The sequence below is a fragment of the Falco peregrinus genome, chromosome 4 (assembly GCF_023634155.1).
Source record: "Falco peregrinus isolate bFalPer1 chromosome 4, bFalPer1.pri, whole genome shotgun sequence".
NCBI classification, from domain to species: domain Eukaryota; kingdom Metazoa; phylum Chordata; class Aves; order Falconiformes; family Falconidae; genus Falco; species Falco peregrinus.
In genome coordinates this window covers 12,507,114-12,524,010 of record NC_073724.1, presented here as the reverse complement: position 1 = coordinate 12,524,010, position 16,897 = coordinate 12,507,114, and the positions used below count along the sequence as shown (strand labels likewise).

At 36.6% G+C, this 16,897-nt stretch overlaps 1 protein-coding gene across 5 annotated transcripts in view; it reads right to left on the bottom strand.

Annotated features, from left to right (window-relative positions):
- Positions 1–15,643, bottom strand: part of ROBO1 (roundabout guidance receptor 1) — a 650,768-nt gene extending 635,125 nt beyond the window's left edge. For all 5 annotated transcript variants that reach the window (XM_055801229.1, XM_055801233.1, XM_055801235.1 and 2 more), the window contains exon 1: positions 15,503–15,643. In XM_055801229.1, the coding sequence (XP_055657204.1) occupies positions 15,503–15,590 (88 nt within the window). In that variant the 5' untranslated portion in view covers positions 15,591–15,643. The remainder of the gene's footprint in view (positions 1–15,502) is intronic.
- Positions 15,644–16,897: the final 1,254 nt, after the last annotated feature.

Sequence of the window (16,897 nt, the reverse complement as noted above, 5' to 3'; positions counted from 1 at the left end):
TATAATGTATCATCCTGAGGCCTCTCATCAGCTTGACAATGGAAAAAGTTTCACATTTAAAAACTGATGAAGACTTCTATGTTGCACGTAAATTTTTTTTAGTGGGTCTAGCAGTCCATTCTCAGCCTGTCCTGCGCTTCAGGCAAGCACCAAGCACCTTTATCCTAGGCTTTGGTTTTCCTGGAAAGAAAACATGAACATGTGGACTACAAGGCAGCCACAGTACAGTTTGTCTTGATCCCTGATTTGGATAATTATAGGTGGGACAGGTGCAAGTTAAACAACAGCATATCCACCATTTAGTCTAGAGGCAGCCCAGCTGTCAGAAGAGAATTAACAGACACCAAAGATGGGATTTATCTGACCGAAAGCATATCCACACTTTTTAGTAAAGGGAGAGAACAGGGAACTACGGAGGACAACCCCCAAAATGCACCTAGGACACATCAACTATACTCTGAATTGCCTCTCTTTATTGAGTATAAAGTATGAGTGCCTAAGTGATCAGCTCAGATGTAAGTATCTACATCAGGTATAGGCATCGCTGATGCTAATTAGATGGTAAAGAACAAAATGTCAGCACAGAGATGGAAAATCTGCCTATTTGATGAGTCCAGGCAACATGATGCAACCTTGCACAGTGCTATAAAACACAGTAAGAGAATATCTATATAAAGCAAACTAGGATTTCTTGTGTCAAGATGTTGTTAAAAATATTATTTATTTTGTTTGCAAATATTTGTGTATTTAAATTTGTTGATAAAAGTTACAGTGCTGTTAGGCTTCTGTTTCTGAACAGTTACATCCAGAGTTCTGCATACAGCAGTACTTAAACTTAATTATTGGTAAACCCCTATTGATTCTGCCCCCAAAATCCTGTAAACAAAACAAAACACACAAAGAAATCAAGCCTATGAATCAGTAGATATGCTAGAATATAAAAGAGTGTAAAAGAATTTTCAATTGTATTATCTTAACATCATCACAGTACACTATACTCTCAAAAGTATCTGAACTTCATACCTATAAAATATAATCTTCTCCATGTAAGGTAATATTTCTTCCACTATACAGATGGAAAGAACTGGGGACTACCATCTGCAATATCCAGAGTTTCCACCAATACTGTACAGATAAACTGAGACATGCTAAGTCTGATTTTTTAAGCATATTTTACACCTTAATGATCTTTTGTGGTGAAAAATGTGATTATGTTTAATTCTAACGGTGAATGCTTAGGCCTGCTGGAAGCCAAGTTAGACAACTCATGAAATGAGCTGTGGACTACTAATGTCCACCTGTTGGCAGCATGTTTGAAGACTCGTGCGCAACAGCACTGAAGAAACCTGTGGCAGATGCATGGAAGGACACCAGTTCTCTGTGGCTGCGCATTAAACGAGACAGGCAACATAAAACCAGCAGTTCTTTACAATACCACCCTGACCACAATTCAGAAGCGCTATGCGCTCAAGGTGGGGGCTATTATAAAAAAAGATGTTGTTCCATAAGGGGTAAATCTAACAAAGCACGGCCGCCTCTTCTCTTACATTCTCCTACCATGATAATCCCAGATCTTTATGACGTAACCTCTGAAATCCTTTCAGCAGTGGATTCATTTCTCCTCCAGTTCCTCCTCACGCTTCTGCATTTCTTTTCCCTTTCTTCTTCCTTCTCTGCCCTCCATGCCCCCTGGTTATATACCCAAACCCCTACACGTACCGGGTTCATTCTGAGCCACGCCATGTGCTGATGAGCAATAGATGCCTGCGGATACCAGACTGCATCTTTCTCTACATAGCCCAATTCTTGCAGGAATTTCACATCTCTCTGGATTCTCTTTTGTTACATCCCAAGAAACAGGTCAATGGATTCTAAGACTAGCGAAGGAAGGGGGATTAAAAAAAAATGAAAGAGTGGCTGAAGTTAACATGCAGACATACACTACTATCAGATAAGCTAAATCACATTAAAAAGACAACAATACTACATGTGCAAGAGCAGTTCTAGTATACCACAGAATGTACAGAACACAGTAGCACATTTGCAACAATAGTTTTGACAGTATGGACATAGAGCTGCTAGCATGAAATGCCATCTCATGTTATACAAAATAGGTTGATAATATGAAGCAAACAGGCTATGAGCGTGGAAGTCCTCAACTGACAGAAGAAAATATTCATTCATTTATCTTAAATACTGGTGATGAATTTTTGATAAAATAACAACTGAATTTTGTGGCTCTAATGTTCTCTTTTTATAATTCATTGTTTGGCATTTCCTTGGCTAACCCTCTTTCCACCCTTCATTGTGAGGAACTACACAGCCTCAGAATCACCGTATGCAGCCCAGGGGTGCTTCCCAATGCCCAAACAGCACCTGGTAGGTCCCCAGAGTCATCCCAGTATGAATGGCAACACAGCAACTCCTTCTTTTGAGGAGTTTCACTCTACATAACCTTGTAGTTGGAAGGAGGTCGAGAGAAAGATCTCCTCATATGATATAACAGAAAAGCACAAGGCAGTGAAGGAAGAGACCCAGACTCCTCACATTTGTTTTCAGCTTCTTAGCACTGCTGCATCTACAGCAACAGTCATTCTGCACCACTGCCTCTCTGTTCTCCTTCCTCTTCTTATCCCACTCTGTTTTTCCACCTATCAGGTTAAATTCCACAGCATAATCTTTTTATTTTCCTAATTCCTTAATGCAAACATCCTCTGACTCTTTCCACACATTGTTTTCACCTCACTGGTTCTTCAGTTCGGTAGGTCTCTCCTGAAAAGTTATTTGGGACCACCCTAAGAGAACAAAGGATTTGGTAATCTTCCTCATCACTTTACCAAAGTCCAACTGCTGTTCTTCAGGAGCAATGATCACAGGGAAAGTCTTCTTCATTCTTCCTAATGTAAGAACACTGAAAGATTGCTTTGCAAATTCCATCAATATGTCAAACAACATCAGACGCTGAATATGAGATTTCATGGGCTTATGCAACTGCAGCACATTTGAAGAAGAGCTGACAAAAAGATGTCAGGCAAGTCCTATTTCCAATTTCAATTCTTTCTCCAAAATGTTAACTATATATCAATAAGAGCACAAGAGGGTCCTTTTATCTGATCTTTTCTTGAAAAAAAAAAAAAAAAACCAAAACACAAAACCACCATAAACTATTTCTCCTATATTACACAAACATATGAATTTGGTTCACCTGGAAAATCGCAATCCAAATTATTAAGCTAGTCAAAAGGTAGGTCCTAATAATGGGAACTATTAATCATATAGTCAATTTCTTTGCTTTATCACTACCGAAAATTGAAATAAGCTTTCCAAGTGATGGAGAGCTTTTCTATATGATTGGAACTGAACAGGAAAAAATGAAATTAAAAGATAATTGCAGAAGTATAAAAATTTCATGGTAGCCCCGCCTATTTTAGCTGCTTACATAAATAGGCTAAAAAAAAAAGTTAATCCTTCTGTACACAAAAGTAAGATTAAAGCAAACACAGAGAAACATCAATGAGGTAGGAATGAAGAATTCTGCAGAGAAAAGGGTGCAAACCAGTCGTCTACAGCTGGGGAATGAAACATTATGTACTTCTAGGAGACTGAACGAAGACAGATATTGAAGATTAAAATGGGAAGTAAGACAGTCTTCAACAGAAGATGACTCTGATCACTTAACTATTCACTTTGATAGAAGTCAATTCATTAACAAGTTTTAAGGTGACTGCAAGCATCCTGTGGCTTTTAAATGGAATTTGTTACTTTGGCACTGCGGTGTTACAATATTGCTTATGCTTTGTTATTTACGTGAATACCTACCTATGCCATCAACTATCAGGATAAGTTTTTTATACAATTGGCCTAGAATGGAGCAGTTTTGCTCTAGTCCTTCCTTCGGTTTCAAGAATTGTGGAAAAATGTGCTTTTATGAATTGTAAATGTTATTACTGTAGCCATCCATATATATCACACGTGCTTTCAGTCTTTTTTTGAAAAAAGGAGAAACAAGTTGGTTTACTTCTAGTATCAACATTTTGTCAGTCTTTCTGAATTAGCAAAATGGACTGTTCTGCAAATGCTGACCAAGGGATTTCACTTATTTCTTGCAAGGTGACTGTAACATAGATTGATTGCAATTTCTGCAGTAATAGAAAGGTTAAATATTTTGAACTAGAGCTCAAAGCCAGACTTGACACTGACTGAATAGCTTCATAAGCTACAACTGACCTCAGACCATCCTTTTTCTCACTGTACTTAATTCCTTTGAAATACTAGATGATTCAGACTTTCCTGCTAAAGCACGCACAACTTTTTCCTATCATGTTTAAAAAACCCTCTGCACAGCCTTTCAAAAACCATGGGAGACAAAACCCCTTAATAATGGAATATTTCTAAAAAAACCCCAAAAAACCACAAAAACCCAAACCAAACAGGAATTAGAAGCCAATTTCACTTACAAGCTATATTATAACTTTTAAAATGTCTACAATAGGATAAACCACCATGAAGTCTCACAAGAAAAGCAGCACTATGAAATAAAGACAGCAGACAGTGAAGGAACAGCGGACTGCAATGTAAAATTGAGGTCCCAGGCTAGCTTTAAATAAAGTAGCTCAGGTCCCAGAAGTAATCTAGCTGTGACACCAGGGGGCTCAATTCGGGTAATCTGTGTGAATGCCAGAATAAGCCAAATTTAACATTTTGACCTGTCTAGTAGAATTTTCAAGGACAGAGAAGTTTTGGAAAAGATCTATTTTAAAGAAATGGGAACTAAACTAGGTAGGACTAATCATTGTCCTCTTCCTAGTCCTAAGTTTCATGCCTTTTAGTTCAGATTCAGATTTGTGCATATATTTTGAAAATTTAGGACACAGTACCATCAAACAGCAGTTGTGATCTATCAAACTGCCATGATTAAGTTATGAGACCAATCCAAACAACCTTGTTCAACCCAAATGCTAAAATAAAGTTAATGCATAAGAAGTTTTTTCTCCTGCAACAGCTCCACCTTAAAAACAGAAACCCTATATCAGAAGCATGCCATCAAAGTGCTAAAACTTAAAAAACAGATGTTAGCTTCTTTGTGTGAAGGTGGCTGAAGTAAACCTCAAGTCTGCAGTAAAGCTATTCACATATATATGAGATTCTAAACAAATTAAAATCTGAAAGATAAACTTGTGAGATAAGAAACTGATAAAAGCATATGAAATTGTAAAATATAGGAACTAAACTAACAGAAACAGAAAACAATGAGTCTAGGTACCAAAGAGGCAAATGAACATGTGCGACCAAGAGATGATTGAGCTCCTACTTAACCATCTATAAACTGTTTCTCTATGTTCCTCAGTGGAAGATGTAGTTGTAAATATCCACAAGCTCTAATCTCTCTGCTAACTTCAATTCTGATTTAGTACAATGTTTAGTCCTGATTTTATAGCCAGATAAAATCCAGCTTACCAGCTACCATCCCTAAGCAAACATACTTAAGAGACATGGCAAAAGGAGATGGTGGAAAATTATTAACAGAAGTGGTCATGAGCACCACATCTTTCAAAACTGGGATGCCTGTCAAGTCTTACCGGCCAAAACAGCAAAGATTTGCACCTGTACATGTGCACCAAATTTCAAGTATTAAGCTATCCTAGTCATTTTAGAGTAACATGTTTAAAGCAAGACATGCTTAGACATTAAATAATTTCAAAAAACACAAGTGATCAATTCTGTGTTAGTTCAGTGCCATATTTTTGGGCAAGTGTTAGTGAATATAAGAAAGTATGTTTCCTGAAATGGTACTGTACCATGAATAGAACCTTTAATTTTACACCTATACATTGAAGTGCCAAGACGGACATAAAGTGAACTGGAAATTGTCTAATCTTACTGTGAGTAGGAAGTACTGTAAGTGAATAAAATCCTGAAGGGCATGGCTGATCCATTTTGCAAAGACAGGAGAGAGGAAGGAAGGGGAAAAAAGCATCCTTTTGTTGTGTACCATTAACTGCCTTTTTATTTTCATATATTAAAAGTGTGACCTTAGAGGTGTCAAATGTGTGTCAAAATGAAGTAGGCTTAAAAACCCAGTCGTTTATGATCTGATTTAAAAACAAGTTCTAAATAATATCATTAAATTTTACCCTTAGGGTATTGTTGAAAAGAAAAAAAAAAAAAGACAAAGCAAAACCACCCCCAAAATATAATTAAAGAAATGTCTAAACACGGAAACTTAACAGTAAATGGCTAACCAGATGTGCTTCACAGCACTTGTAAGGGTTCTTTTATCTTCACTGTAGCCTGTTAACAACGCCTTGAGCAAAACCTGTTTGTAAAGGATAGGCGTTTCTTTGTTTTCATACAAGAGAGGAAGGAGAGTTGACTGGTTTAGCAGTAGCACGCATCGAATATGTGGCACATTATTTTGACAATTAGTGTTCAACAATTAATGTAGGAAAAAATATTTAAATTGCATTAACAAAACCAGAAAGTCACTGAAAGTAATGGTACCTGCAGCCTTATACTCTATAATCTACCAAATCTAAAATATCAACTACTATGAATATGGGCCATATATAAGTTTCACTCTGGATCAGAATAATAGGTGCTAATTTTTTCTGACAGCAACTAGTCAGTTACACATTGCTGTACTGATAACACCATCATGGATATAGTAAAAATACTTACAATAACGTTACCGTCAACATAACTCAACGGTTAGGTTGAGAAAAATCCTTAAAATACAAGATTTGTTTCCCTTCACCGGTTCCACTTTAATGTTAAATTCAGATTAGACAAAAGGCAGTAATTTCCTGTTTAGTTTGTGCAAAAAGAAGGTGGCAGTCTCTGACAAAAGGATATTTTTTTCTGCATATGCAGATAGAGGTGCATATAAATCACCCTTTGTCAAGGGAGGAATTGTGCAAATATGTTCAACACTTATTAAAATATTTAATAAAGCATCTCTAGACACTCTATTTCACAGCATCGAAAATAAATTAGCAAGCGTAGATACGCCTACAGTAAGCCCTTGAGTAGTCAAAAGTGTGAAAACACCCTTGTAAATTGTTAGATTCTTTCACCGATAGGACGGAAATTAGTTTTATAATTGATGTTAAAGACATGAAATTGTTTTGAAGCTCTAACAGATTCATCACCTAAATAAATATTAGATTCAATAGAGACACTGTTATTTTGTGCTCTACTTTTGTAACCAAATATTGTTCTCAGCATAATTGATGAATTATGTAAAGAAACATCTATTCTTGTTAATTTTAATACAGGTAGGACAGCTTCTGGTGAAAATTCTATTTATATTACCTACAAATATATACACAGCATTTATGCCAGTTTCTCCATTAACCATATGAAACATGAACTTTATAGAAGAATTCAAGCACATGCATTCTTAGATTATTGTATGTAAATGCCTGTACAGTAACATTGCTATCAACTTTGGAGTGTCATAGAGCTATGTAAATCAGGAAAGCTTTTCAGTACAAATTTATAATGCCCATGATAGATATTCAAGACCTGATTATGTCATCCTCATAGTGTATTTTTGTCTCTAAGAAGTGCAGAGCTTTGAGTAAGAGTACTTGTGAAGCAAGAAATGAAGAGTTACCAGCAATTTTACCAATAAAGCTGCAGAATCTGGTCTACACAGTAACAAAATTCTTAGCAGCAGCCAATCAAGCCCATATCAGAAAAACCTGGTCCCTCCTAATTATATATACTCAGACCTTTTTATGTTACTGATTGTTGTCATCACTGAACTTTTTTCTTCTTGTTTATCTTTTCATATATATTAGTGGACAGCCTTCCCAAAACCTTACTTTTCAGATCAGTTTTGGTGAATGCTGTGTCACTGCATCCGAAACAAGTAGAGTATTTGTATGTTTTAAGGAAAATCACAGGCAGAGGCTTCCAAAGGGAATAAATAAATAAGGAAACACCTCTGGGATTACATCCTTGAAAAGTAAGAGAAAAGAAAGGGAAACAAAGCAAAGTGTGCCTTCTTACACACACAGAGAAATGGCTTATAAAGGCGCCTACCTGCAGGCACAATAATAGCAGCTGTAGTATCTAACCTCTATCAGTCATAATCTAGAACAGTGCCACTTTCTATTAACCAAGCAATAGAGGAACTAAAATTACTTATACTGGTCTACGCAAGTCACTCTGGTTGCTCCACTGCATTTTGATGACTTAATTAGGAAGATGGTGCAGCACATGTGGTTTTCCAGCCAGGTTCATCACAAAGGCCACATCATCAAAGCAGAAGAGTTGTGTCTTCTACAGCTAGATTAAAAATAGGGATTTCTTCATTAAGTGTCTTGCAGCTGACTGTGCCTCTTGGTTTGTCTCCATCTATTCAGACAATTAAATAAAGCGTCATGCTTTATTTATTTCTTTTAAAAGGCTAATAAAGAAGCCGTGAATTGAAGTACAGCTGGCAATCTTTATATTTATTAAGACCTCAGTGTACACAGTGACAATCTCTGGAAGCAAGGCACCTGCCAGGATTTCCCTCCCCCCACCCCCACCCCTTTTTAATATACGTCCTCTTTCCAGGCACAACAGCTCTACTTATAGGAATTAGAAACCTTCATCATCCTCCCAAGCAGGGAGAGAAGTTGAAAAAACAAAAATTATCAAAAAAAAAAAAAAAAACAGACAAAAGAAAAAAAACACAAAAAGGAAAACCAAAAACCTAAGGTCACACCATAAATACAACAAATATGAAACAATCTGAGTACTTTGAAAATGTGTTGACGTCAATCAAAGTAAAAAAAAGATGGGCTGATGACAAAACTGTAAAAATCAGCTGGCATATATCTGACAGAGTCCGAACAAACGTAGTCACAATATTCCAAATGAAGAAAAAAACAGCTATGTATTTTTTTACTTCTCTCAGCAGGGATGGATGACTACATAAATTACATGATCATTATGTAGTTAAATTAACTGAAAACAGTATACAAGATTTACTACACAGTTTCAATTTTCTGATAACAAGAAATGATTCTGTCTTGTGTTATTAAGTAATCTAGTTTTTACAGTCATAATGTAAATTACACATGGTAGTATCATACCACAGAAACATCATAATGTTTCCTTGATAATAAACACATTGTATCATAACATACCATGATTTAGCATTAGTTCATGAATATCAGGATACAGGAATACAAATTAGTGGAAAATATTTAAAAATATTTTGCAAGGATGACATTTTCAGAGAAAGCTGAATACTCCATGGGGGAAGATGACTTTTCACTCTTAAGAGTTACTGGTAATTTTATGTCATTACATACTTACAAATGCGTATACACATGCATCCAAATACACAGCGGTCAAATTAGAGGATCTTGGCACTGCTTCCTCTCTACAACAGCTTAAAGCATAGCCTATGCACATTGCAGGGACAGGAGAGAAGGAGAAGGCTGTGTTTGTGTTCACGTCTGGCTCCAGAAGAGCACAGATACCAGTTTTTCTCTTTTTTAATTTTTATTTCATTTAGTCTGCCTAGAGCCCTCTCTTTGCAGGGGCTAGACAAAATGTGGATGGTGTTTGGTTTGGTTTTTCCCCCCACCCCCCGCCCTTCTTTTAGATCTGGATTGAAGAATATTTTCTGTCTGTTTCAAGTTAATTGGATGTGGATGACAGGAGCACATCTTTCCACATGTTCCTTGACCCCAGGAAGGTCTAAACTGCCTGTCTACTCGCTGAGATTTTGACCTTGAATACCACAACCTACAAGCTTCATGGCACTTAGAACTGGAAACAATATATTAAATCATCATTCCTTGCTACACATCACTTACAGATGCATTTGTCACAGTTATATTAAATTAGAATCACAAAAAAAAGAATTTATGGCCAAGACTGACATTTCATAAAGCCTGTGAAAACAAAATTACTGGAAAACATGTACCAAAAAACGTTATTTCTTGCCACTACAGTTTGTCAACAGAACAGTTCTTCCAAGACGATCCTTTCTACAGTAGAAGTTATACGATGGAAAGTTAAGAACATGACAGAGATGAATCTGTGGTCCTGGTTGGTAAGTTGAATTTGAGCTGGTAGTGTGCCCTTGACACAGGGAAGGACACCAGCACAGTGGGATGCCTTAGTGAGAGCACAGCCTGCAGGTCAAGGGGGGATTAATTCCCTCCAATTGTCATTCATGAGTCTGCACATGGAAGAGTGCATCTAGTTCTGGGCTACTCACACCAAGACAGACACAGAAAAAACAGCAGGGAGATCAGAGGAGACCCTCTGAGATAGTTAGGTGGCTGGAAGAGACTAAAGAAGGTGGTTTGATTTAACATACAGAAATCTACAGTAGCGGTCTAATTACAGTCTTCAACCACCTTACAGTTTTGCAGAAGTGAGAGGCAGATTTTCCTACAAATGCACAGTGAAAGGGCAAGATGCAAGGGTCACAAATTGCAATACAAAAAGTTCCAGTGGGCTCTAAATGGAAGTAAAAATTCACCTTGAGAGTGGTCCAAGTGGTTATGACATTTCCATCCCTGGAGGTGCTCAGAACACAGCTGGACACAGCCCAGTGTAACCTGGTTTAACTACGAGAATATCAGTGCTTCGAGCAAAGGCAAAAAGTCAGACTAAATGACCTCCAAGTGCCTTCTAGACTAACGTTTTCCATGATTCTATGAGAGTTCCTACATCAGAGCTATGGACTTCCAGTCTTATATTTATACATATGTCTTTAATCAAAAATAGCTAAAGGTTATCTTCATTTGAGCTCAGATTCAAGGAAACAATAAATGGAATTTGCATGGAATTTTGGGACTTGCATTTAAAAATTTGACCCTGTTAAATCACGTCCTTCCGTCTTTAGAGTTAACATCCCTCTGGGACTCCAAGGTCTGTTGCTGAGAAGGTGTAGCTTTACATAAGTTTTGAGAGTTTTGGCTTCTATATTTTGTCTCATTTCCCCTGTGACCTACAAACTAGGCTTTCCTGTTCAGGTGCTCTGAAATGCTTACAGGCTCATCACAAAATAGTTATGAACATCACTTAAAACAAACCAAAATTTTAACAAACAGAACTGCCACCTTTTAAAAAGATTAGCTCAGCTGTTGGATCACTTGCTTAGAAAGGGTGAAAACTACCCTCAAGTACCTCCCAATTGAAGGAATTTAAATCCACATCCCCTGTTCTGAGGGGTGTCAAGGGAGTCTGGTCACTTCCTTAGCTAAGTGAGTCTTTGCTCTTCCTTTACAGCTTCACAATCAGGGTCTTACATGAAATTTGAGCATCCAAATCTCTTTGCCTCAGCCTGTGCCAAAAGACAGTCAATAGTTACACACTTCGGGTTGGGTTTGGCTGAACATTTCTTTTTTAAACATTATTCTCAGAAAAAAAACCCAACAAAACAGCACAACCAAAGCACCAGCTAAATTCTTCACCTGAACTAGTCAATATCCAGATCATAGATTTATTTGGGATATTTGATTGATTGTACTTAAAAAGTCCAGATGAATGAGTGAGTACACATTATACAAGACATTGATCTTTATGAAGCAGCAAATGAAGATGTTTCAGTGCTAAGAACCATTTTTTCCAGGTAAATTCACAGGTTGCAGGGGAACCAGAAGAATATGGAATTTCTTGTCAGAATGTATCAATCACTCATATAAACCCAAAGTATCACATTCAGACAACAAATTCAGTAGTTTGACAAGCAGGTGATGAAGAAAACTACAAGTCTTGTTTTCACTAGTCAGCTTACAGAGTCCCGAGTACTGAATAGTTAACAGTGATTAAAAAAACAAGCAGCAAACAAAAAAACCCCACACCAATTTACTTATGCAACTGAACTATGATTAACTTGACAAGAACTGGGATGTAAGAGTTTTCAGTTGCCAGATACAATTGCTTACAGCTTAACATGTTAGAGGCAGTGAAAAAAGACAATTTGAATTTATGAAAGTTTCGTTATGATTAACAACTGTCTCCTGTTGAAAGAGGCAAACATGCTAGTATAGTGAATGTATTTCCTGTAGTGTTTCATTAGTAACCCAAGAAGCATTGGGGAAAAGGAAATTTAAAATATTCTTGTCTAGCCCAGAAGAGATCAGATCCTGGGCTGCTTCTCTTCAGGACTTCAGTAAGCTTTTATGATTATCAGAGACGGTTGTTTCATGGTGGTTTTGGGATTTTTTTTTGGACTTACACTAGCAAAACGTATTTCTCAGATGTACATTTTACTATGTATGGTTTATATATCCTACGCTTTATTATATATCTGCATCTCCTAAAGGAAACCTATTTCCTGGAGAAACAATGCGCTTCACAGATTTAAAAATAAAAAAAAAAAGTATCAGAAAAGCAAACTTTTTTTACTTGAAAATTATGGAAATTGTCAGGCTTGCTAATGCGACGTCAGTCTTTGCACAAGTACTGAGAAACAGTACTTGTAGACCATGGATGTCTCTATCAAAATTTCTCAAAAATCTGGGATCAAAAGAGGTTTTCTCCTCGTACTTCTCTCCCCAAGATCTACAGAAAATTCTGTTACAAAAAACTGTTAATAATCTGACAGGAACATTCAAAATTTGTCACTCCATGGTTTTACAAGGCTTTCTTCATCCAGATATCTTTGTAAAGCTCAAGGATCCCACATATTGGGCATCTATTCTAGTTTGGATGGAGGGCATTTCCATAATACTCGCTGATAAAGGACCCGACCCCAAACTCAACCAAATCCATGAGGAATGCTCCTACTGTCTTTATTAACAGGCTACAAATCTGAAAGCTTGTACTCGCTTCTATTGATTTAAAAAAAAAAAAAAGAAAGAATTCTCAGTCTAATTACTAAAATCTTTTGCTGCATGTTGGATTTATAGTTCTGTGATTTTTTGACAAGGTAACTTTAAAACTCTTCAATGACTTAACTAATGCTATATTATATTTAGATGCATATGTTTAGCTCTATGTTTTCAGTTAATGCCATGTTTTCTTCGACCAGTGCACTTTAAAATCAACTCTCAAGTCCTCCAGCTTTTAAATATGCAGAGCAACTGGAAAGAAAAATCCTATCTTTCCCAGATAATGTTCAACCCCTGATTAAATAAAGATGTGCCAAGGCAGAGATACTTTGTGCCTCGGGAGACAGCCATAGTGGAATTGCGAGTGTATTTTATATGTGAATTAGAGGTAAGATGTAATGACATGAGATGAAAGGCCCAGCCCTGATTTTAATAAAGGGGGGAGAGAGTACTTCCCTGTGGACCCCATATGCAAAAGACTGAGACTCAACAAGAATATATGAAAAGATTCAGCAAAAACTACAGTAAATGTCTCGAAGTTCTAAGACCACCTAAATTAAAATTCATCACATTTTACTGGAGTTGAGAATTCCAGTTCTAAGGGTAAGCTTTAACACCCTTCTGATAGTTGTCATGTGAAATTAAAGCTATGTCATCAATAAGCTGGAACAATTTTTCAATTTTTAGGTAAGACAGAACTGGAGAGTTTGAAACCATAAAAATTAATTTTTAAAGGTTACTAATAACATGATCTAATAATAATTTCATTGAAACTGTTACTTTGAAAGCATGGGTTTTATTGAAATAAAATAACAATTTTGTAGTACTGCAATCACAGACGTTTTAGCTGCTTAGTGCTTTTAGCAGTCCTCAGAAAAAGCTGTTACTTATTGCTCTATTGATATTTTTAATGGATAGAGCAGAATTCCAAAGAACCACGATTTCTTTTTTTCCCTCCATTAAATGGAGGAAAAAGTTTGAGATTTTGCACAGCTCTTTCTTCCTGTGCATAAAAAAAATAAAATGAGAGACATGCCTTTGTAAGGAAAAGACATGAAAAGAGAAAAACGAATGGGATGAACTGCTTAAAGGAAAAAAAAAATAATAATCCTGCTTTATTTGATCTTTTGTGATAATCGCACTCCTGGCACCCTGCCAGTAGAGGCTGAGCATGCTGATGTCTGGCCAAGCACAGTAATCTCTTGGTTCAAGTCTGAGGTCTGTGATGAAAATTACAAAGCAGGGGCAAAATCAAAATGCCACCTGTGATTTTATCCTGAAATTAATTTGATGGAAAACGTAATAAAATGCAAACAGCCTTTTTAGCAGAGTCTAAAAAAAACTGACTAAATTGAATCCAATGCAAGTGGATGGAGGTAGCCATCATGCAAAGATATTTGGATCTGCAGGCATTCCTTTTAAAAAGAGAGGTAGATGTCTGTGTGACAGGTAAATTACTTTGAAATTATGTTTGACGTCTGAGGTCAAACTTCTAAAACGATAATTTTAACTTACACCTTCCTTTATTCTGTAGTCTTTTTGCATCTCCTACATAATACGTTTGAAACCAACAAAGGCGGGGGGGGGGGGGGGGGGGGGGCGGGGGAGGAGAAAGAAATACGAATTCATGTCCTTAACTTCCTTTCCATGAACCTTATAGATCAACAAACCCTTGAAGGAAAGAAAAAAACCAACACCTTTTCCTTGTTCTTTTCATTCAGTAGTCTACATTTGAACTAGTTGCCCACAGATATATGGAGAACAGTTGTATAGCCACAAAATTCTGCATACATGATGTACTCAACTTAGAAATCAAGCCAGTAGAGTCTTCTATGTTATTATTCAGATTCAAAGCAGAAAAAAAAAAAAAAACCCACCAGAAATCAGTATGTCACTTCTTTTTTTTTTTATGGTCATCGAGTTTTCCTACATGCTACTACAAGGTTGTATGTTATTAGCAGTATTGATCAAAGTTAGTTTGGGTTTTCCCTAACAAATATCGAAGACAACTCAGAATGACTCAGAAGCTGTTTTTACAGATTTATTCTTCGAAAAACCCAACACAACACCACAGATTTTGTTTCCTGTATGTTACTGCAATAAAAGTGCACTGTTCATTGGATTGATACAGGTTACCTATTGGACCACCACCTTCTCTTTAAAGTTGGTTAGTATCTTGCCATATTTACACACACTTCCTACTCTTTGCACTAGTAAGGCTTGCCATATGCAAACATCAGGACAATCCCTGATCTCCAGGCCTTCACTGAAAACACCGCATTTCACCTATTTCACAGTTGCTGCTATTTTTCTTCTTCAGGAAGGTTCTCTATAGATTTCCTATTCTCTTTGATAGTCAAGTCTCTTCCTCCTGCATTCTGTATTTCTTCTCTCCACCAATACTGCTAATCAAAGGAATGCTTTAATAGCCACCTTAACCTTCTCGTACTTGTATTTTTAGGCCACTCTTTTTCTGTATTTTAATTTGCAATTGAAAAAAGCAACTCATTGCAACACAGACAACACAGTACATATTAAATTTTGTGTTTTATATATGCAGATATGCTCATAAATTTCTTACCTACACACACACACACACATTAATACATGGAGAGAGAACATCAGGAATATACATGCATATATTCACATGGACGACATAAAAAATGATCCGTAAAAACTTTTACAATTATATTTAAATAAAAGGTACCTACCTGGAATGAGCTGACCCAGTAACTGATTGCATCTGGAAAGGCTGAATACAGCTACTATGACGAGAAAAGGATAATGTTTCCATTTCATGATGCGTCCTTCCTTGCATTACACCAGCTCAGCAGCGCTAACGTAAATGTCACCTGCAATACACAACAGAAATAAAACAGACAAATTAATGATAAATTTAAGGTACTTCCAAATATTTTTGCCCAGTGCAGCTCTTTGAAGTATGCTGGTTTCAATAGTTTTAGCTATTAAAATAATGCTAAATTTTCTAGGAAATTGCAAACCACAAACAGAATATAAATGAACCCGAAGTGTTTTAAAGGGAGACATGAGGAACCCCATAGTGCACTTTTATATTTTAATGTGATGCTTGTTGCTTGGTCAATTTATTAAAGAATTTGCTCAGTTCAGCAATATAATTCAGTATAGATTTAATCCATTTCAGTTCAAGGACATACTGAAACACCTGCCTATGCTGAAAATGCTTCAACACTATTCAGTTTTCTATATAAGCAAGGTTTAAACTTTAGTTCACTTCTTATGACATGGTTTTTTGCTGAATGAGGATTAAGGATAATTTTGCCCAGTAATAACAGGAACAGTTACAGCAACTTTCTGGTGAGTTTCTGTATTCTTAAGACCAGAAAAATTTCATCTGACCGGTAGAATAATGGAATCTTATGAAGGAAAATATCTTTTTAATCAAAATGCGACTTTTAGACTCATTTTTCTGATCACTACAACTGTAGGTTGAAAATTATTTACAATTCCACCACTGCTGAAAAATAATCTCTGCCTATCCTACTCATTTCTTACACTTCAGATACGTTAGTGTTTAGTACAGACTTTGTCAGAACTCCTCAGGCCTTGCTTACAGCATACCGACCTGTGCAAAATGTCTTCCTGCTACAGGTTCAAAAAAATGTACAGTGTTTTTTAGTTAACCATAGGTTTCTAAAAACAGTAAGATGTTTTTCAAACAATCTAATTAAATATGCACAATCTGTAAATCAACAGGTTTAGAGTTTGGGGGTTTTCTCTTCTTCTTTGTTTTGCATTGTTTTTTTTAAAAAGGGCCTCTAACTCAATAGAAACCAAAATGCACGTGACTGCAATGTCCCATATATTGCACAGTATCTGGGATTCATGTTATGTTCTTGTCAACAAAAGAGACAGTATTTTAAGAGTCTGTCAAGTTACTAGATGTGCACAATTGCCTGACCCTAACCAACAATTAGAGACTGCTGAACACAACCGTAAATTTGAAGCAGGCTGACGCGTGAAGCTCTACTCTACAAATGAGTACATCAGACTTTGATAACATTACAACTGCACTTCTCATTTCTCTCTCCTCATACTCGTTCCCCGTGTAGTTAAGAATGTATACT